General features: G+C 28.1%; 1 protein-coding gene across 1 annotated transcript; it reads right to left on the bottom strand.

Moving 5' to 3' along the window:
- Positions 1-2,213: 2,213 nt before the first annotated feature.
- On the bottom strand, positions 2,214-7,440 carry LOC132936165 (uncharacterized). The gene is made up of 3 exons (XM_061002855.1): positions 7,204-7,440; positions 2,510-2,775; positions 2,214-2,442 (listed from the first exon to the last, which is right to left on the bottom strand). Exons 2-3 carry the CDS (start codon positions 2,755-2,757, stop codon positions 2,244-2,246), a joined length of 447 nt encoding a protein of 148 aa, XP_060858838.1. The 5' UTR covers positions 2,758-2,775; positions 7,204-7,440; the 3' UTR covers positions 2,214-2,243.
- Positions 7,441-20,008: the final 12,568 nt, after the last annotated feature.

Genomic DNA, 20,008 nt, shown 5'->3' with positions numbered 1-20,008 from the left:
CCAAAATCTCCTGATATTAATATTTAACAAATACCAGCAGTTGCTACTGGATCTAAATTGTTTTTAACAGAAAAAAAAAGTTGTCATGTCTCTGTTTAAATGTATACAAGTGATTTAGATTTGCATAAAGAATTATTTCAGGAGGTAGGTAACTCATTTTATTGTATTGTTTAAGATTTTTATGTTAATAAGTTAATTTTTATGTTTATAAGTTATAAAAGTATTCTGATTGTTTTATATTTGTATTAATATAATAATAATATTGATTTTTCAAATGTCTAATAAATGTTATGACCAAGGTATGTTATGGTCCAGTACCTATAATAATGGTGCACCAAAAAAAAAAAAAACACTTAAAATTAAGTTACCTGTTTTTGTTATCATATTTTTTTGTTTTAATTTGTTTAAGAAATGAATGAAGAGTTAACTGTTAAATTTTAAAAATTAATAATTACCTACTTGCTTATTTTACTATTATTTGAAAACCTAATTCAAAGACTTACTTAAATATATGGTTTTTGCTGCACTCACGCTTCTTATTTTTTCCCGGGCGAACCACATATACATATTATATCGATTGTACCACCTCTGAAATGTAACGACGCACAAACCACTTTTTCCTCGCGTCTCTTTTTACGTAAAACACCGGCGCGTTATTTCGCGCCATTGTTTTTCTATTGATGTTATGTATTTTGTATTTTTGTTACAACCGTATAGATGACTTAACTGCTGAATTATAACGAATTATATTATTATATTAACTGTAGGGTTTTTTTATAATAAATTATGTAATTTTTTTTTCTATTCTGTATGAACGTTCCGGACAAGTCATCTAACTTAGTGAGATATATTATTTTTAATAATATTATTGACTACGATTCAATTTGTTTTATTATTTTATAATTTATTATTAGCTATTGTTTTTGTTTAATATCTGTTTTGTATTTATTAAAAGAACTTTTAAAAGCTATAGCTCAAAATATTAAGTTACACCGATAATAATTTATATACCTATAGGTTTTTTATTCAGTATGACAGTCCTTAAAATTGTGTATAGTATGAAAATTGAAGTGTGTAGTACGAAATTTAAAAGTGCATTATCCAAATTAAACCATTATAATATTGTTTATAATTCTATAGCTCCATATTTCTTTTTATATTTTAATGATTGTCTACATTCTACACAGACACTCAGTACCTAACAACGCATTAAACAATATTTTTGTGTTGTTACTAATAGTTAGTTATTACTATTCGTATTTCATTGTTATTGAGAGTAGTTATTTTATAACATTGCTATAGCTGTCATTAATAGTATTTTTTTATACTTAATATAAGTTCCAACCAGACACTTATAGGTAGACAGATATCTTAGTCACTGGGTATTTGTATGACTATACCGCCACTCTATCACTGTGTATTAAGTACCTAAGTATTTACTATTTCCTAATAGTTTACTAGTTTAGTGTTTAGTAATAGTTTATTTTATTTCTATGTTTATACCACAAACTTCACAATGAATATAATATGTTTAATGAAAGTAAATGGTAAGTACTACTTATGGATTATTGTGGGCTCAAATATAGTGGTACCTACCTCTCTAGTCTCTTTAACAAACTTCTATTTGACGAAACTTTATATTACAACGAAATATTATATATTGTATATTATATATATTTTAATATATTGACGTACTTAATTTAACAGTATCTACATAATTTAAATGTATTTTTTTATTTTTATTTATTTATTTATATGCATTTTGTATACTAAAAATGACTTGTATAAATGAAAAAATATCACTGGTATAATATATTTACAACATTAAAGTACATGGTATATTTATATTTATATATTTTTTTTTGATAACTTCAACTAATTTTAGTAAAAATATTGTCAAAAATGTAGCTATAAGTGTTGAGTAAATTATTATATAAATTAATTAATAATAATTTTATTTTATTCACAGTAATGAAACAATATATTTATAGGTATTTAATTTATATTATGTGTTATTGAATTAGTGCTAATTTTTACAGCATTGGTTTTTTATTTAGTTTTTACCGATTTAAGGTTATTTACGAGTACAGAAAATTGGATACTTTAGGGACTGCTGTATTAATATCCCTGACAAGTACTCTAACTTAGTGTTAGAATTTTCAAATAATAATAATATCTAATACAAAATCAAAAATAATACGAATACAATTAAATTAAATCAAATCAATTTTATTGCATGGATTTTAATTCTCAGATTGGTGGTTAACATCATTTGTTTTTTCTGTTTTTATATTCTTCACTTTGTATTCAAATTCGTTGTCAGATAGTTCTGAGTCAAGACGGCTTGATGATTGTTCATGGTCTTCCAAATGCCTCTTTAGCGTAACACCCCTTGAAAATGCCTTTTCGCAATACTTGCATATGTAAGGAGTACTTTCGTTACTGAACAAAATAAAAATAAGTTAAATATTATAATTAATAGAAAAAATAAGACTAGCTGAACAATTACTTAGGTGGAGCTGGGTTAGATTGTCTAGTTTGTCCAAGGCAATTGGTCAAATGATTGTTAACAGCTGCTTCACTCAAAAGTACCTTAAGGCACATCTTACAAACCCACTTAGTAGGATAATCACCGTGGGATCCGTCGTACCTCACCATTGTCCGGGGACAAAAGAGCTTTTCTACTGGTGCAGTGGGTGGGACTCTGTTCTTTCTTCGTTTACGTGACTTACAGGTCATAAATGGATTTTTTGCCATCTTTATAGTACAGGAATTCTGTTGACAAAAGTTAAAACTTTAAAAGTATTTGGAATAAAATAATAGCTTAAAATCAATATTTTTATTGGTGTCGATAAGCTACAACTCACGCTAATGGGCATGTTAATCAAGTATAAGTTTTGCGTAGAATGGTGGTGGCTAAGGGGGCTATAGCCCCCCCAGAATTCTACAAAGCCCCCCCAGAAATTCTTCAGAAATAGTTTACTGTCTTATACATCCATATGTGGGAACTGAAAACATTTTCTATTATTTATTTTGATATCCGAAGAATATTATATTTGATAATTCAAATTTTAAATTATTCTTTTATTTATACATTACAATTTCATATCGGCATTCGACATCAATAACAATAATAATATTTTGGTATATACCTAGTTCTATCTTCTATATTATAAATTAATAAATCATAATCATCAGAAGACTATAATGACGTTATCGCCGTCCATCGGTGTTTCTGGAAAAATACTTATCAATTATCATGTTTACTGTTTAGGTTAAAAATAGACGGCAATAACACAGCGTTGACGTCGTTGACGATACGAGAGTATTCGTTAATGGTAAATCCGCCAAACTTGTAAACATTATCCAGTATAATGGTATAACTATTAACTACAGTCTACAATCTACACTAAATATGCAGATTATTTTATGGCAAAATAAGTTTTCACCGTGTTCTCGTTTATGTTAAAGTGCATTTAAACATCAAATTTTTTTTTTTAAATACCCTCAATTTTCAACGATTAAACGATGTTTAGTATATTTAATAAAGTAAAGACCACGATTAATAATCCACTCGTTAAAAATCCAGAGAAAGAATCCAGTTGAGAAAAACTAATTGTATCCACTTGTATAGACTCAGGTGATGTAAAAACTTTAAAATTAGATCTTGGAATTTTAGACTCTGGACCAAAACAACCGATTTTAAAAGTAAATATTATATTATAGTTTTTATTAATCATAGATACGATAATACAAGATATTAAAGATATTATACTTTTTAATTGGGTTATCTAAAATGTTTATTTAATTGTCTGAAAAATATAAAAATTATTCATAGAACATATTATAGTATCTATAATTTAGTATTACGTTTAAAAAATTAATTGGTAAATTAATACTAAATTTAATTACATAAATGTAATAACTATAAGGTACTATAGGTACTTAATTAATAAAACTACTCAGTTTTCACATTTATTTTTTTTTTACAATTACTATTTTTCAGAACTATCCAAAAACTCTTTTTGGAAAGCAAAATCGGTCATTTTCAGACGACTATTTTAATCAGTATTCATGGTTAGAGTATAGCATTAAAATTGATGCTGTGTTTTGTTTTTGTTGCCGAATTTTCAATACAAATAATATTTATATAGCTGATGATACTTTTACAAAAACAGGATTCAGAAATTGGAAAAAAGTAATATTGTATTTAACTTAAGTAACACAATATTAATTTTTATTTCATACATTTTTATTTCTCATGTTTAGTTAAGTGGTAAGGATTCCAAGTTAATGAGTCATGAAAAATCAAAATGTCATTTAAAATGCATGGCAAGTTGGTCTGGATATTTAAGTGTGAAATCTATTGGTACTAACACAAGTTTCAGCACAAAATAAAAAAGAAATTATAGAAAACCGAAACTATCTTAAACAAATTATTGATATTGTTTTATACTTGACTCGTCAAGGGATTTCATTTAGAGGCCACAATGAAACAAAAGATTCTTTAAACCAAGGTAATAAGCTATTAAACCTAAGTGTGGATTGTAGTATTTTATATTTGACCGTCTGCTTGTTATTATTTTGTTATTAGCGCTATTATAAAAGTTTTATTTAATAATTTGTTTTATTCAATATTAGGTAATTTTAAAGAAGCCTGCCAGTTAATGGCTAAGCATGATATACAATTTAAAATTAAACAAGATAGTAAGTTTAATTTTACAAGTCCTGACATTCAAAATGAGTTGATAAATGTTTGCAGTGATGTTTTAAAAACTAATATTATTTCTCAAATAAAATCAGTTGGTTTTTTTGCTATTATGGTTGACGATGCCAGGTACATGACACTACTTGTTCATATATTATTAAATCATGTATTATACTATTACCATTTTAACAGGTGTCATAAAGTAGAATATATGTCTATATGTGTACGTTATGTAAAAGATTTAGAAGTCTATGAAAGGTTCCTTGGTTTTATGGATGTGTCTGAAAAACAAGATGCACAGACACTTGTTAATACTATTTTTCAATTTTTTGAGCAATCAAATTTGGAAAATATACCAATATTTGCACAGTCCTACGATGGAGCGAGTGTTATGAGTGCTAAAAGAAATGGTGTCCAGAGTAAACTTCTTGAACGATACCCATGCGGTATTTATACGCATTGCATGGCCCATAGAATAAATTTAGTTGTAGTAGACATATGCAAGAATGTTGAGGTAATTTTGTTGAAATATATAAAATATAAATTAATTATTTCCTGTAAAATTCTTTGTTTTGTTTTTAGTATGCAAAAAATGTTTTTAACAGTCTAGAAATATTATACGTATATTTCTCACGACCATCTACAAATAAAAAACTAAAAGATATGCAATTAAAAATGGACATTAAAGCATCTTCTATTACTCAAATTTCTGATACTCGCTGGGTTTGCAGGTATAACAACTGTAAAGCTGTTAAAGATAATTTTGAAGTGATACTTCAGGTTTTAAGAGAAGAAATTGATGCTAACAGTAATCTAGATGTAGCACAAGCAATATGATCTGTTTGATATTTCATTGTAATTTTGTATGAATTAATTATAAAATGTTATTAACATTATATTTTATTTTTAATTAAAAAGGAATTGAAGCTATGATAAAAAAAGGACATTTTATAGTATTTTTAATTATACTTGAAGATATTTTAACAAAAATCAATATTCTTAGTAACCTAATGCAAGAGAAAAAAGCAACTTTGGGAAAATCAGTAAATTTAATCAATAGTATTATAAAAACATTTGAAAATGACCGTTCCTCAGAAAAATTTAAAAATGTGTGGACAGGAATTATAGCATTAGCTAAAGAGTTCAACATTTCATTAGAAATTCCAGCTAAAGGTTATTTAAAAATATTTATAAATCATATTTTATTTTAGAACGAAAAGATAGTTTTTAACCGTAATAGAGAATTTATGTTGAAGTATTTTATGTTATAATATATCTTTATATATTTAATTTAATACTTCACAGGTTCCAAACGTAAAAGAAAAGAAACAACACATTTACAAAACTATTATGTTAGTAATACTACTGGTGCTGAATGTTCTTATGTTAATGTAGATGAACTCAATCTCAATGAAGGAATGAATGATGAAGATACCAAGTTTGAATACTGGAAAATTAATGGTTATTTGAGGATACTTGACTGTGTTTTATCAGGTTTGAGAAGCAGATTTTCAACAGAAAGCTTTTCCAAATTTGTATAAGCTTTTGCAAGTAGCACTTACAATTCCAGTAAGTTCTGCTTCTTGGAAAATATCGTTTTCGGTAATGCGACACAAATTAAAACATGGCTACGAAATTCAATGTCTAACGATAGATTTTCAAATATATCGTTACTTCATATTGAAAGGGACTTATCTAATAATATTACATCTGAAGAGGTTCTTAATATATTTGCGCAAAAAAGCTGACGTTTAAACCTTATAATATAGTAATTATAAAAATATAATAATATAATAATAATATAACTATAACCTTATAATTATAGTAATAATTTCCTATTTAAAATGTTTTTTTTTTTAAATATTTAATTAAAATACAAAATATGTATTTGATAATAATATGATGTATGGTATATTATTTATTTATATTTTACTTAATAATGTGCTTCTTTAGTCTTTTTTATATTTTGTTCCTTTATATTTTTCTATAGTTATATGTGTAGAATATAATATGTTCTGTACCTGGACCACTAAAGTCCTTATACAAAGTAATTCGCAAGCAGTTGCGGCGGCGTCGTTGATACCACAAAAAAAAAGCTATACCCCCCCCCCCCCCCCAAAAAAAAAATCATCATGCTACGCCTATGCTGATGACAGTTGACTGTAACAGAGAAAATTTATGAACAACGACTATCTAAAATGACATGGGCGATAAGATCAACGTTAACCATTAAATAAATTTGAAATCGTAATCGATTTCAGTAAACCAGTATGAAATAGGCATACGACTACTGTCTAAGAGTCGAGAAATGAGAATTCAATACCATGGGCGTCACGGCGTTATTATTTTTATTATTTTAAGTAGGTATAACTTGCAACACAGTTCGTGACTCGCAGAAAATGTCCAGAAATATTAAAATATCGAATTGGACTCGACAAAATGAATTCCAGTTCTTATGGCGGTTATATTATAGTAGATGACCGTGTAGTTCTTACCTTGACACGGGTAGTACAGCGTGGCTGGTGCTGTGCGGCGGTCGCGGGAGAAGGTGACGCTCACGAAAATGAACTCAACACAAACTCGATGGTAAACGGTTTAGGTCCGTAATGGACGTTTACTCGAGGAGAATAGTCAATGGCAAACACAAAAGACGTTATACAATATTTTGGCGGGGTGACCGGTCGGACGGCTGGATAACTAGAGAAGGGACGCCGACCGCCGTGCTCGGTTTGCGCGAGTTGCCTTCCCGTCCCGCCAGGTGCCAACGCGGCATGGTGGGAGAGCGACGGTGTCGCTGTGGTGGTTGTCGACAATTGCGTATACCGGTCGCCGCGGCAGCTGTACTCTGTGCCGGTTGCCGCCGCGTACGACGGGCCGTGGAGCTAAGTAATAGCCGTAGAGCTATTATTATTATTATTATTTAATATCTATATAAATACGCAACAGTAATATGGTTTAAAATAATAAAAATCATAAATATTATTGAACACAGGAAATAGCCAATAGCTTTTCTATACATAGAATTAAATTATTAGGTACTGAATTGACAGAATTATGTAGTAGGTATCAAAAACATACGACATTGAAAATTCCGAAATAAATATAATCTTTTGATTTATAAATGAATAAATAACTTATTTATGGCGAAAATATTTTATAATGAGAAAATATGTACATTTGTGATTTGTAATTATATCAATATAATAATATCATATAATTTTACTTATTTGTTATTAGTATTTATTAATTATTATTATTACAATATGCCCGTATGCCGCAGTATGGTATGGTATATCTTTAATTTTTACACATACGATACACGTATATATTATAATATAATATATACCTAAATGGCTATTGCTGTAATATGTATTAACTATTGACTAAAAATAGTATAATTTTTACAACAATAATTCTTAGAAATTTCGTTTATTGTATATGAATGAGTTTGTGCAGAATTAGGTAAATTCATAAATTACAGGAGCAACATTTCGGCAATTCCTAATCATGTCATAGCCGCCCGGGCTCTATGTGTTAGTTGTAAATGATTATTAGTATGAGTGAAATTAAATGCCGGTGTCCTCTCTCGTACGCGCATGCACATATCAATTTCTCGATAACCATATAAATTTCACTACACGAATTTTACAAAAACATACATTTGATACAAGAAACTGTTACAAACACTCCAGAAATATACATTTAAGTACCAATGTTAACATATTATTAAGAATATAAACGTTACCGAAACGTTTCTGTAATGTTCCACAAAAACATGAGTTATTAACATTTAATTCTAAGAACTCTGTGGTTGTAGCTGACAATAATTGGCTGATAGCCGTCATACTTCATGAACGACTTTTAATTTAAATATTTTTACAGCTATTGAATAGCAATAGTGTCTCTTAAAATTACTCTATTTGTGATGTCAATGGTACCTACAGAACTTCAAATAATTTACAAAATGTACTTTTTAATAATTAAAATATTTTAATTAGTTTAAGTAACATGTTGTAAGATTAAATACAGTATTCTCAAGAAATTTATTTTTGTACTTAATCTATGAGACTATCGACTTATTCGAGAATAATAGGTAACTTATTAAAAGCGGGTGACCAATTATAGCTAATGGTGATATATATTTTAAATATTTATTTATAGAATTGATAGAACTGTATAAAACACACTTATAAATACTATAGTATTTATAATCAATGGCAGTAGGATGTTTTTCTATTCAGTAGGTATATTGATTAAGAGGACGTTTGATTCCCTAAAATTTTAAATCTTAACTTATAGGACCTATTAATCAATTCAATATTGCTGGTTAATTATTTCTTGATCAGGTTATTGGAGGTAGGCACCTATAATTATTAATTTTTTTCATTTCTAACAGTTATTTGGTCGTCAGTACATATCTAGTACTGAACCAACTATCAACTAGTGAACCATTGCACTTCATAAAGAGTGGATTTTTAGGTTCTTAAAATTTGAAGATTCGGAACGGAGCAATGTATGTATTAATTTTATAATGATGAGTTTTTTTTTGCATCTGTCATCACCTTTTGGGGTAGCCTTTTTTTCTTGTAGGAATGTGAATCTAGTTGGTATTTTGAGGAAACCATAAGTCAAAAGTACTCAGTAGTTTACTTAAGCACTGTGGGAAAAAAAAGGTTTGCCAGTGTGTGTCGCTCTGCTGTATAGTAGGTTACAAGTGGGTTACTCTAATGGATTGTGTTAAATTTGAATTAAATGATATAATATCAATGTATAACATAGTTATAAGTATAGTATAGGTTAGTCAACCTATGATATTACTAAGCAACTATATTTGATGATATTATTATGAATAACGTAATTTATATATTCTAAGTATTTATAAATTATTTACGTGAAACCTTGTTTTAAATTTCAACTCAAAATAATTTTTAAATATTAATTTTCGAACTTTAAATGCTTACAAAAAAAATTGTGCCTATGTATTTTTGATATTTTCAACTGCTATTTTAACAATATTTCAGGAGACTTGTATTACATTTTGGCGCTTTTTGGCCGAACAAAAAAATTTTAATTTTAAAGGACCTTAGACACGTGAAATTTTGATGAAAAAAGGCTAAAAAAAGTGAAATTTGAATATTTTTGTTAACAATTAAAAACGTGTCGAAATATTTTGGAAATTCAATCAAGTATAGAAAATTATAAAATTAACATTTGGTCTAAATGTAAAGTATCTACGATTGTTCTTTTTTCAATACAACATAATAAGAAAATCGTTGCATACGTATTTTAAATATTTTTAACCTGCTATTGTAACAATATATCAGAAGCATTGTATTAAACTTTCACGCTTTTAGTAAGATTTTCATCTATCTTTAGTTACTCTTTTTTGTATTACATCGACATAAGAAAATCGCTACATGAGAAATCGAGTTAATATCGTGTACATGAAGTTGCCCCCCCCCCCCCCCCCCCCCCATTTTGTCCGATCGACTTCAAAATACCGCCAATTAATTGCAAACTAATTGCAAACTAACTGCAAACTAATTCTTTGATATTACTTAGTATATTTGATTATATTAATATCGTGAATAAAGTAATTTATACATAACTTACTTACGTGAAACCTTGTTGTAAGTTTTCAATCCTTAGCTATAAAATTTGAACATTTTATATACTTTAAACTACAAAATCATTTTAAATTTAAATTTCGATAAATGTTGTCTACAATCGAACTTTAGAAGTTGCAGAAAAATTATTTCTATTCCATGAAAGTTTTAAATAATATGCAATGTATTATACAAATCATTTATAAAATTAAAAAAAAGGTGGGTAAGTGGATGTCACTCTGCAGTACAGTAGGTTACAAGTGGGTCACTGTAATGGATGGTGTTAAATTTTAATTCAATGATATATTATCCTTGTATAAGAAAAACGATTCTAAGTGAAAACGGTTAGCCTATGATATTACCAAGTATATTTAATGATATTATTATGAATAAAGTAATTTATATATAACCTTTTCACGTGGAGTCTTGTTTTAAATTTTCAATCCTTAGCTATAAAAGTCGAACATTTTATAAATTTTTAACTACAAAATAATTATTAAATTTTGTCAATATTTGAACTTTAAATGCTTATAAAAAAAAAGTTGTGCCTATGTATTTTTAATATTTTTCAACTGCTATTGTAACAATAGATCAGGAGCCTTTGAAAAATGAACGAGTTCCTTTTTTAGTTCCAAATAAAATAAAAATTCTTATTTAATCATTTATGTTTTTTTTTATATGCATACTTATTTAATTTTTAATTATAATATATGACTACAAGTATAGGTACACATTTTATAATTCTATTTTGAGATTTTCTTCAAAATTAAATTATTGGCCAACGTATGTCGATTGTCTTAACGTCGATACTTGATAACAATCACTAATTAGCAATACACATTAAAAAAATCTTCATTTCAATTATTTACATAATTATCTGTGTAAATTATTGGAACTAGACAGAAACGAACAATTTTGTTATTTATCCTTGAAAAAAAGAACTAGTTCATTTCCTCGTTGTTTTTTTTATAAAAAGGAATTCGTTTCAGGAATCCGTTCCTTTTGTAACTAGTTCCTTCTAAACACTGATATATAAATATATATTATATTATATACATTATAATTATTATATTCTATAGATGCAATTTTGAATGTTCTATAATCTATATAATATCTTTCCCTAAATCTGATCATTATCGGATATATTAAAAAGTAATATTAATAATTTTAATTATTATATTAGCCATATCTATGATAATATATGCTATAAGTATCTGAGTGAAAAAAATGTTGAGTCGGAAAAGCAGTGAAAAGTTGCTCTGGTCTAATAAAAACTGAAATTATGCCACTGGCCTAACTGCCTTTGCCTATAACATATTCATGTATACTATAAATATCCATATAGGCAACGATGGGAGTTAGGTCTCTGGTATATTATGTTATAAGGGATGAATGATACCAAGATAATAATATACTTATATAATTTTACTAATAATTGTAATAAATAATAATAGTTGTTTATTTTTCATTTTCTGTTAGAAATAATGCTTTGATTTTCAACCTAATCATCTTGTTGGAACTTTGGAAAGGTCAAGTCTACTGATTATTTTTGTTACTTATAAACAGTAAACTCATTGGCGCAGATAGCTGGATATCACTTAGTGCCAATATTTTAATATCTACTTAAGCTTAAGGCTATGTGAATAGGAACGCTCTGGGTATGGTTTGATGAGTTTATCCTATATAATTATTCACGGTACCTATTTATCAATTACACATGTTATATCAGTAATATTACATGTATGAAGTTATTTATTAATATATTGTTTTATATTATAAAATATATTTGTTTAATTATTAATTATAGATACTTCGTCATCAAGTTCAAGTGATGATGATTGTGTAATTTAATTTGTAAGTAGACTTGGAAGGACAAGAAAACCAAGAATTTTTCGACTGGTTATATGTTTATCACTGAAGGAGATTTTGCAGGGAAATATATATGGAAAGTATTACAAGCAATAGCTCAATTGAAAAAAAAGTTCTTTATATTTTATAATGATCTAGTAGTTCTTCAAAGTAGGTTAGATTAGGCTAGGTTAGGTTATAGTAGTCTATATTTAGGTTAGTACGACTAACCTAGAGGTATTAAAAAAAATGTATTCTATTGTTGAAATTTATAAAAGTTGTTGGTACATTACCATTGGATTGTGCACGTGTAAAGATCCAATCACCTGGTATCATTTGAATGAATAATAATTAGACTTGCTAAAATTATTAAAAATAAATTTGTATAACAGGTGGATCAAATGCAGAGGTATATAGAAACAGAAAGAAGCAGTTTTTTTCATTAAATCTTCAGGAAATTTGTGATTCAAATTTAAAATTTATTGACACAGTTTCACGGTGGAAGGGGTCAGCCCATGATTCCCGAATTTTTCAACATTCAAAAATATACTCTTGTTTTGAGAATGGGGAATTTAGGGATAATATTCTCATGGAAGATAATAGACATCATCTCAAAAAATATTGTATTACAACCCTGTTGAATGTGGAAACTCCAGCAGAAAATGTAGTCACAACTAATACAAATAAATAAAGTAAAATATTAAAATATAGAATAATAAAAAATTGTAAAGAATAATAATTAACAAACAATTTAAAACTATCACATAGGTAATTCAATTTATGTACCTATTGGATTTGCAATATCGGAATAGAAAGTTTTGAATAATCAAACATCGGTTCGTCCATCTGTAATGTCAATATGATCCAATAAAATGTGGAATGGTTTTTTCGTGATGATTAGATTGCCTCATACGTTACAGAAATGCAGCTTAATTGCCTATTCAAATCGCCGTGTTACCAATTTCCACAAAACCTCAGAAATTATAAACTATTTGTATTCAAAATTGTATTATTAACAATAACAAAGATTTCTTTTGTAAAACCAGATCAATCTTGATAGGTAGCAGTAGTTCGACAGAAGATAATAACAATTTATATACTATTTATTTACCTCGTGATTTTAAGTTAGTACCTGATTTACTTAAAATATGTACTGATATTTCTGATATTCATAACATTTTGTATAATCTAAATAACTTAAAAGTAAAGACTAATGGTCAATAAGTATAATTTATTTGGAACTATATAAGATGTCGACAAATCGAGTAGGTACCTAGTGAGCTAATCGATACCATGGATCAAATCGGTACCGCGTACGAGTACCGAAAAATATACACGGTGTTGTGTACAGACTTTTAATTTAAAATTTGGTAAAATTAGATATTTAAACAATGAATAACAATATTTTAGTTATTTTTTTGTAATTAAAAATATTATTTGTTGGTATTTGAAACTTTTATAGTAAATTGTTATATTTTATACACGTGATGACATTTGCAATAGCCTACTGTAGATCCACGGGTGGATAGACCTACAGGAAAACTGGGAATTTTCCGGTTGGCCTTCACCGTGGGGCCCTTTTTAATCTTTTAGACGTTTGACTTGATGGTAGAATGAATAGACATATATGGAGTATGAATCAGTAACAGCGTAACCTACGTTCGGCTTTATAATATATTGATAATATACAATAGAAGTTATAAAATAGATTTAATTTACTTTAATACTATTAAGGGGCGTCCCGTGTAATTTGCATCAAAAACAAAAAACAAAATCGAGCGGCTTTTTTAATGGTTGTAATTTGCACAACAAAACCCTGGAAAAAAGTATATTAGGCCATTATGAGATATGCGCAATCTTGTATCAATAAACATTGTAATTTGTGCCAATTTAAAATAATTCATTATAGTTGTATTTAAACCAGGACTTGAAAACGTTATAATAACGTTATGATTATAACGTTATATTTGACAAAATACGATTGAAATTTTTAAATGTAATATTAACGGAAAGCGATAATCAAAAATAATTAAATACCGCAAAACAAAATATATTATATATCATTAAACAAAACATACTGCCAAACGTAATTTATAGATTATCATTAAACGAAAAATAACGCAAACGTAATTTATAAAAATAACGCGAACGAAATATTTTAAAATTGATTTACTTAAAAGGTCTATTGGTTTCGTAGAAACATTTATTTCATGCAAAAAATCTAAGAATTGATTATATTATATTCCGTATCCGGGAATAACTGCCTGCATTAGTTATTATTTTTAATTTTAATAGGTACCAACACTATTTAAATAACTATTAACGCAAAACTTGTATAACGTTTAAGTTCTAAATAACGATAAACGCAAAACTTGGATAACGTTTTAATTGTAAATAACATAAAACGAAATATTTTTTCAAATGCAAGCCCTGATTTAAACTTAATCATATGTATTTTACTCATCAATCAATTTAATTTTAATGTACATCTTATTGATTCACATTGTATGTGTTATAACTTATAACTGATGCGGGATCGGTTAATTTATCAGATAAATTCAAATAATTTAACTTGAATGTGCGGTGCAGATTACCAAAAGTAATATTTTGACTTGAGCATAAACTAGGAAGTAGAAAAAATACCAGAGGTGCCAATTAGAAAGATTTAAAAAAATTACCATATTGTTTTCATTGTCATTCAACATTTTCATCTTGCATAGTTTATATTTTTTTTTTCAATAAATAATTATGCAAGTCAGGTCAACGTTACGGCAGTGATAACGTTTGATTAGCGTACAAAATTTACGTTTATTTTATAATAATTTTTTAAAAATAATTTGACGTTTGCCCGTTAAACCATAGTTAAAAATACATTTTTTATATATCTGTGCGTTGATTTCGGATTTCATAGTTGATCAATCAGTCAATATGGAACCTAGTTAAAAGAAAAGAACTTTATATTCATACTTTTCTAAACAGGTAGGTTATAATAGAATTTAGAATTGGATACTATTTTATAACATAAAATATAAGTGTTTCAATTATATTTAATATTACATCATATTGATAGAATAATGCGGTTTCCACAAACCCAAGTATAAAAGAAGACTAGGATTAATATGATAATGTTTTTTTGTTTGTTTTTTAATCGTACAAGTTGTATGACATAAATATTTTAAGTTTTATCACTTTTATTTTTATTTGAATTTGAGTTTTAAGTAAATTTTTTTGAATTAAAAAGTAAGACATTTGAATATTTGTGTATTGTGTATATATTTTATCAGAATTTTACATTCTTAAAATAACTTTCAGGGGGTGCCTGTGGTAATCCAGTGCTTAATTTGGGGGGGGGGGGAAGGCAAAAGTACAAAATTAGCTAAACACAGAGTAGACAATGGGAAACTAAGGCAAATGAGGGGAGGGGAATGCCCCTTTTGACCCTCCCCCCTCCTGGATCTGCCACTGCTTCTGCATACCCTGAACAAGAAGGCTGCGCACGCCTATCAATGAAAGTAGTCATTTTGGATGTTATTTAAAAACCATTTCCAATTCTCCTCTAAGTATACAAGGCATGTTAGTGTTTATAAGAAAAAACAATATTTTAACTTAAGAGGTTAACTTGGGAGGTACACCAGCATACGATCTCTACGTCTTACAAATGCATAACATAGCAAATTGCAGGTACGTCCAACAGATCACATTTAGCTCTTTTAGTTTAAAAATTAGAGTGCATTTACTACTTATAAAATTTAGAATTAAGATTATTGTCTAGTGAAGTAGTGAACCTCATACGGTTTTTAGAATCTGAGCGGAGCGATGAATGTATTGATTTTACAATAATGTTTTTTCTTTATTTTTATATCTGTCATTATGGGTTGAGGCAGAAAAACTTCTTCGATTTTCTTCGATTTGGGAGGTCAATATTTAAAATTCTCAATAGTTTTCAAAAACGACATCAAAATTAAGGAAAAATAGGAATTTTTACGCAAAATTGGTTTTTGACAAAATCGATTTTGATTTTTGCGTAACTCTAAAACAAATGACCGTATATGCAATTTTCCCTGAACATTTATATTAACATTTGGTATAAGTACACCATAAAATATTCAAAATATTTTGACATGTTTTGAACTGTTTACGAACATTCTCAATTTTAATTTTTTTTAGTTTTTTTTCTATCAATGTCAATATAATTTTATTTGTTGGGCTTCCAAATTTAATACTAGACTCTTAAAATATTTTTACAATGATATTTGAAAAATATTAAAAATTCATACGCACAATTTTGTTCATAAGCTTTTAAAGTTAGAATTTTGACTAAAAGATTCAAAATCATGAAAATGTGCAAACTATTTTCTAATCCAAGATTTTAAAACGTAATACAAAATTCCTTATAATGTTCTCTATCTTTATAAAAAAGTTAAATTACATTTTAATGAGCGTTTGAAGTTCAAATTTGTGCAACATTGGATATTCCCCGATTTCTCATGTAGTGATTTTCTTATTTTGTTGTAATTCAAAAAGGAATAACCTCAGACAATTGAGATTTATATCATATGTTTATTTTATCTATTCCTATACTTGATTAAACTTTCAAAATATTTCGATTTGTTTTGAGCTGTTTACAGAAAATTTCAATATTAAATGTATATTTCTTTTTGGGTTGAGGGAAGTTAGTAAAATGTTGCCCAGGGCTCTTAATGTCTAAATGTCCCCACTGCTTAATAGTGCTTAAAAATATTATATTTTTTTTTACTTAGCCATTTTTACACGTAGTTTACGAAGGGTTTTTGATAATGATAATGTATCAGTATTGTACGGGCCGGAGTAAATAATAATAATATACGAGTCCGGACACCAAACTCCTTTTTTTTACGACACTAACACCTAGGTCTAAAAATATAAAATGGAGGACTAGCTGGTGTGTAGTGTTGTAATGGCTCGAACAGTAGTGGTCGGGATCGCCTAGCCAATACTGTCGGCTATGTAGTGCTTGTTGTGGATTATGTGTATTTGTGTATGTATGTGGGTGTGTGTACAATAAAACAAATAATAATAAAATGGTAACACGGTTTCTGGTAATAAGTTGCTGTTGTTGTATAATTTACAATAATAATAATAATGACACAGATATATAATAAAATCACAGCAACACAATTGTATAAAAATATGATAGTAATAAATAATTAGTGCACGGCTCTTATAGCCAGCAGCATAAATAATATAATAATTAGTGCACGGCTCTTAAAGCCAGCAGCATAAATAATATAATAATTAACAAAATAATAATGCACGACCCTTATGGCCTAACAGAATATATATAAATTGACCAGCTATTTAAGCTGTTAGCTCGTGTAGAGGTAAGTATGAAGTATAAAAAGAACACGTGGCCCTTCTGGCACACGATACTATAATAATTAGAAGATATCTGCGGCCCTTATGGTTCAACAGATTCAATATATTATAAATAAATAATAATATAATAATAAAACTCACAGTTTGTGGAGCGCAGTCTAGCTAGCTGGTCCTGTGCTGAAAGATTATATAAAATAATACAAGGCAATGCTACAATAAATTAACAATAATATAATGATAAAAGGTGACGATTCACACACGTAAGATCTGGACAAATATAATAATAATGCCTTTATGGCTCACAATAATAAAGGATGCGGTTGTGCCGATACGGCGACATATACTCGACGATTAACACACACTCAGTAAAAATAATAAATGAGTATTGCCCTTATGGCTCACAATGATAAAGAAAAAAAATAATACAATTAATACGCATATAGGCTCGAGCCTGGTCACTGTCACGTTAATTATAATACTGACCCTTTACCTTTAGAGTAGTATACAATAAAAAATAGTTGACATACGTCGGTGTTCTCGGTAAGACGTACTAAACAGGACAGATTCACGGCGGCCGTGCTAAATAATATTCGCATAGACGGCGCGGCGGCGTGCGATAACGTTTAATCTACATATTATATAACTCACAAGACACATTCAATACGAAAATAAAACAATACAAATAAGGTGGTATGTGTGTGTGAGACCAGCTGTCTTCAATGACCAGTGATAATTAAACTATAAGAATATTTAGAGTATATTATCTATATAATATAATATATAATTATATATATGTAATAGCTATCCCACCCGGCGTTGCCCGGGCGTAAGTCACCTTTGTAACTTTCGTTACCCATCAAATGTACAAACTCTATAATATGACTCAAACTTTGATCAATGCCTTATTTAATATTCGGTGTGTGATGTTCTAGATTTATCTTAACTTTTTTTTGCTTGGAATAAAAATTCTTATTCGGAGCAGTATATTATCAGGTAGGCGATCTACCTGCGGTAAATCGCGGACCCCATGCTATTTGTACGTAAGTTGATTAAACTCTTAAGTATCAAAGTTATACCAAGTTTGTCATTTTTACTTAATTCCACCTACGGTGTATTAATATGATGAATAAATACAAAATCCTAACCTAATATAATAACCGTACTAAAATCCGATGAATAAAAAAACCAAATTTAACTCTTTTTAAATTAGCCTATCTTCTTCCCAGAGGTCTAATCTACCCATGAAAATTCATATATATATTGACGAAAAATAAGAATACAAATCAACAAACATTTAGATTGAATCGACCTTTTACAAAATGTCATGGTAAGATCAGTAGAAAGTGGAAAATTAGGTCTGTCTGAGTCACGGTCCATCCATACGTGTCTGGTTCACTAATACTAAACATTAAACAGTAATATCCATGGTATCCATCTTTGAAATAAAACAGGCCAGACAAGGACAAAAATTTAAATCATCACCAAAACATCTCCGTACCTATGTCATAGACTAGACACCGTGCCTATAAGCTAGCCATTAGGTAATTATATAATATATTATACACCTAATACCACTGATACTAGTATTAGAGTACTTTAGATTACTAATATTCATAATCAATGCCAATACTTATGTGTAGGGCAGTGAATTTATTACATTAAAAAACTCACTAAATTGATTGCATTATTGCATTAAAATATATTAAAAATTGCACTGAATAATTTAAAAATTACATCGAAAAATTTAATTATAATCAATAAAATCAAACATATTAATAAATAATGATAATAAAAATTAAATATGAATATTGCTTACATTATTGCATTACATAACAAATGATTTTTTTAAGTTTTCTTAGCGACCCTAATGCGGTAATCGCTTTATAGAAATATTAATAAAATAATAAGTATTCCAACAAAAATAGAAATTTGTGTACTGCTACTTGCTTTTATTTAATATATTAAGTTATATAATCTTAAATGTAAACGAAAATCATGAAAAGTAGTTGAAATTGCAGTAAAATTAAAAAAGTCACTAAAATTGCATTTATTGCAATATTATTATTTTTTGTTGAAATTAAGAGTTTAAGAGGATGTCAAGCGGACTATTTGTTTTCTCTCTCCAGCCCACGCGCAACATAGACAAAATACATTTGTGCAGAATCGTTTTTTCTATGTTTTGAAGTAATCTTAGAGTAAAATCACTCATTACAAAAAAGATAGAAAATAATATTTTTAAGGGAATGACATATCTCTAAATATTGTTTCAAAACAATTTAAACATAATTTAAATTAACAACATTTTTTTGTTTATGTCGAAAGTCAAATAAAAATAAAATATAAAATCGATAAGTCATTCCCTCTAAAATATTATTCTCTATCTTCTTTGTAATGGGTGGTTTTACTCTGAAATATCTTAAGAATATGGAAAAAACGAATCTGCGCAAATGCGTATTGTCTATGTTGCGGGTGGGTCAGAGAGAGAGAAACC

Source organism: Metopolophium dirhodum, chromosome 1 (assembly GCF_019925205.1).
Source record: "Metopolophium dirhodum isolate CAU chromosome 1, ASM1992520v1, whole genome shotgun sequence".
NCBI classification, from domain to species: domain Eukaryota; kingdom Metazoa; phylum Arthropoda; class Insecta; order Hemiptera; family Aphididae; genus Metopolophium; species Metopolophium dirhodum.
Note: the sequence above shows the minus strand (reverse complement) of the source record. Positions and strands in the feature narration are given on the sequence as shown.

What these genes read in the sequence shown, in the direction of transcription:
- LOC132936165 (XM_061002855.1), bottom strand. Translation starts at nt 2,757, where the DNA reads ATGGCAAAAAATCCATTTATGACCTGTAAGTCACGTAAACGAAGAAAG. An exon ending in TCTAACCCAGCTCCACCTAA is followed by an intron (nt 2,443 to 2,509) that starts GTAATTGTTCAG and finishes TATTTTGTTCAG; the next exon opens with TAACGAAAGTACTCCTTACA.